This window comes from Callorhinus ursinus, unplaced genomic scaffold (assembly GCF_003265705.2).
Source record: "Callorhinus ursinus isolate GAN/ISIS: 27379988/994484 unplaced genomic scaffold, GSC_fseal_2.0 scaffold49, whole genome shotgun sequence".
NCBI classification, from domain to species: domain Eukaryota; kingdom Metazoa; phylum Chordata; class Mammalia; order Carnivora; family Otariidae; genus Callorhinus; species Callorhinus ursinus.
The window spans coordinates 10,090,520-10,092,889 of NW_027397111.1; the positions used below are offsets into that span (position 1 = coordinate 10,090,520).

Below are 2,370 nucleotides of genomic sequence, written 5' to 3' on the forward strand. Positions count from 1 at the left end.
ATGCAGGTGCCCCTTTGAATCACTATGTTTGTATCCTTTGGGTAAATACCTAGTAGTGCAATTGCTGGATCATAGGATAGCTCTATTTTTAACTTTTTGAGGAATCTCCATACTGTTTTCCAGAGTGGCTGTACCACCTTGCATTCCCACCAGCAGTGTAAGAGTGTCCCTCTTTCTCTCATCCTTGCCAACATCTGTTGTTTCCTGAGTTAATTTTAGCCATTCTGACTGGTGTGAGGTGCTATCTCATTGTGGTTTTGATTTGTATTTCCCTGCTGCCAATGAGCATTTTTTCATGTGTCTGTTGGCCAAGACCGCCCAAAATTATTTAAAAATATCTATTCATATATACCTGACTGTTTTTGTGCCTACAGATAGCTCTGTCACAGTGGATTAGCTCTAAAACCACTAAATGGAGGTCTATAGATTTGTCTTCAAGGAGTGGATGTGGGGAATAGACAGATAAAATTGAATGAAAGTTTAACCTTCTCTACAATGAGTTTTTGAGTAAGAAAGAAAAAGAATTGCAGGATACAGAAAGAGTGAGAAAGCTTAAAAATTTTTCTGAATCTTTGTTTCATCATCTATGTACTGGGGATGATAATAACTACCTCAAATGAATATAAGACTTAAAAATATGTGTACACAAACAATGACTGGCACCAGGGATCAACACATGAAAATTAGTATTATTATTGCCAAAGGACTTTGTGCAAAGAGAGATAAAGCGTGGAGGACAGATTAAGGCATGTTTAAAGGATGCTATTGAGTGCAAAAACCAATGAGGCAGCCTTTTTTTACTGATGTTCCTCAGCACCCTCTTCATACTAAAAACAAATAAGGGAAGAATTTATTTAAGGGCCAGGATCACAGACTATTATATCATTCTTTAATTTCCTATTCCTTCCTCAGACTGCTTCTTCAGGATTATTTTGCAAAAATAATGGGGAAAAAATCAGCCTTCATAAATGTTATCAGATAGTTTTTCAGATAGTTTGCAGCATAAAAACCTAACTAGTTTAAAGCAACATCAATTTGTTTGCTTCCAAACCTACGTAAAAGGAAGGATGCACTGTGAGCAGCACTATAGTCTTATCAGGACTATATGTATTCCTGCTAAAGTTTGGTCATGTAGCATATTCAGGATGATTTCTGCCCCTCTGGTGCTACTAAAAGATTCAAGGGGAGAGAAAATCAGAAATGACTCTCATCTGTCAAAACTACTGAGCAAAAAGAGAATTCTGTCTTCTGACATATGGAATCTGTTAAGAGATGTTAATCAATAGCCCAGTTTTGATGTTGATTAATACCTAAGTTACTCAGATATATTTTTTTATAACTGAACAATATGTGTTTCTTTTCTTGGTGCTGACATAGAAGCAGTAATAAATTTTCATGGGAGAAGAAAACCAAACCTGTGTGACTGAATTTGTCTTCCTGGGCCTCTCACAGGATCCACAGACACAAGTCCTGCTCTTTTTCCTTTTTCTGATCATCTACCTGCTGACAGTACTGGGAAATCTGCTTATCATTGTGCTCATTCACATAGACTCTAGACTCCACACACCCATGTACTTTTTCCTTAGAAATTTGTCCTTTGCTGATCTCTGTTTTTCTACCACCACAGTGCCCCAGGTGCTGGTCCACTTCCTGGTAAAAAGGAAAACCATTTCCTTTGCTGGATGCTCAACACAGATATTTGTTTTACTTCTGGTTGGTTGTACAGAGTGTGCACTGCTGGCGGTGATGTCCTATGACCGGTATGTGGCTGTCTGTAAGCCCCTGCACTACTCCACCATCATGACACGTTGGTTATGTGTCCAGCTGGCCATAGGGTCCTGGGTCAGTGGAGCATTTGTGTCTCTGGTGGACACCACATTCACACTGCGTCTGCCCTACAGAGGGAACAATATCATTAACCATTTTTTTTGTGAACCTCCTGCCCTCCTGAAGATGGCTTCGACAAATACCTACAGCACAGAAATGGCCATCTTTGCAATGGGTGTGGTCATCCTCCTAGCTCCTGTCTGCCTGATCCTTGTCTCCTACTGGAATATTATCTCCACTGTGATCCAGATGCAGTCTGGGGAGGGGAGGCTCAAGGCTTTCTCTACCTGTGGCTCCCATCTCATTGTTGTTGTCCTCTTCTATGGCTCAGCAATATTTGCCTACATGAGGCCAAACTCCAAGATAATGACTGAAAGGGATAAAATGATCTCTGTGTTCTACTCAGCAGTGACACCCATGCTGAACCCCATCATTTATACTCTGAGAAACAAGGATGTCAAAGGGGGTCTCAGGAGAGTGACTGCAAAATCATGTTTTGGAAGGTGGGGATCTTTAATTATGATGACAATTTTAAGGATGTAA

General features: G+C 40.2%; 1 protein-coding gene across 1 annotated transcript; it reads left to right on the forward strand.

Annotated features, from left to right (window-relative positions):
- Positions 1 to 1,395: 1,395 nt before the first annotated feature.
- LOC112806264 (olfactory receptor 2D3-like) lies at positions 1,396 to 2,370 on the forward strand. Its single transcript, XM_025848569.2, has one exon. It carries the CDS (start codon positions 1,396 to 1,398, stop codon positions 2,368 to 2,370), a length of 975 nt encoding a protein of 324 aa, XP_025704354.2.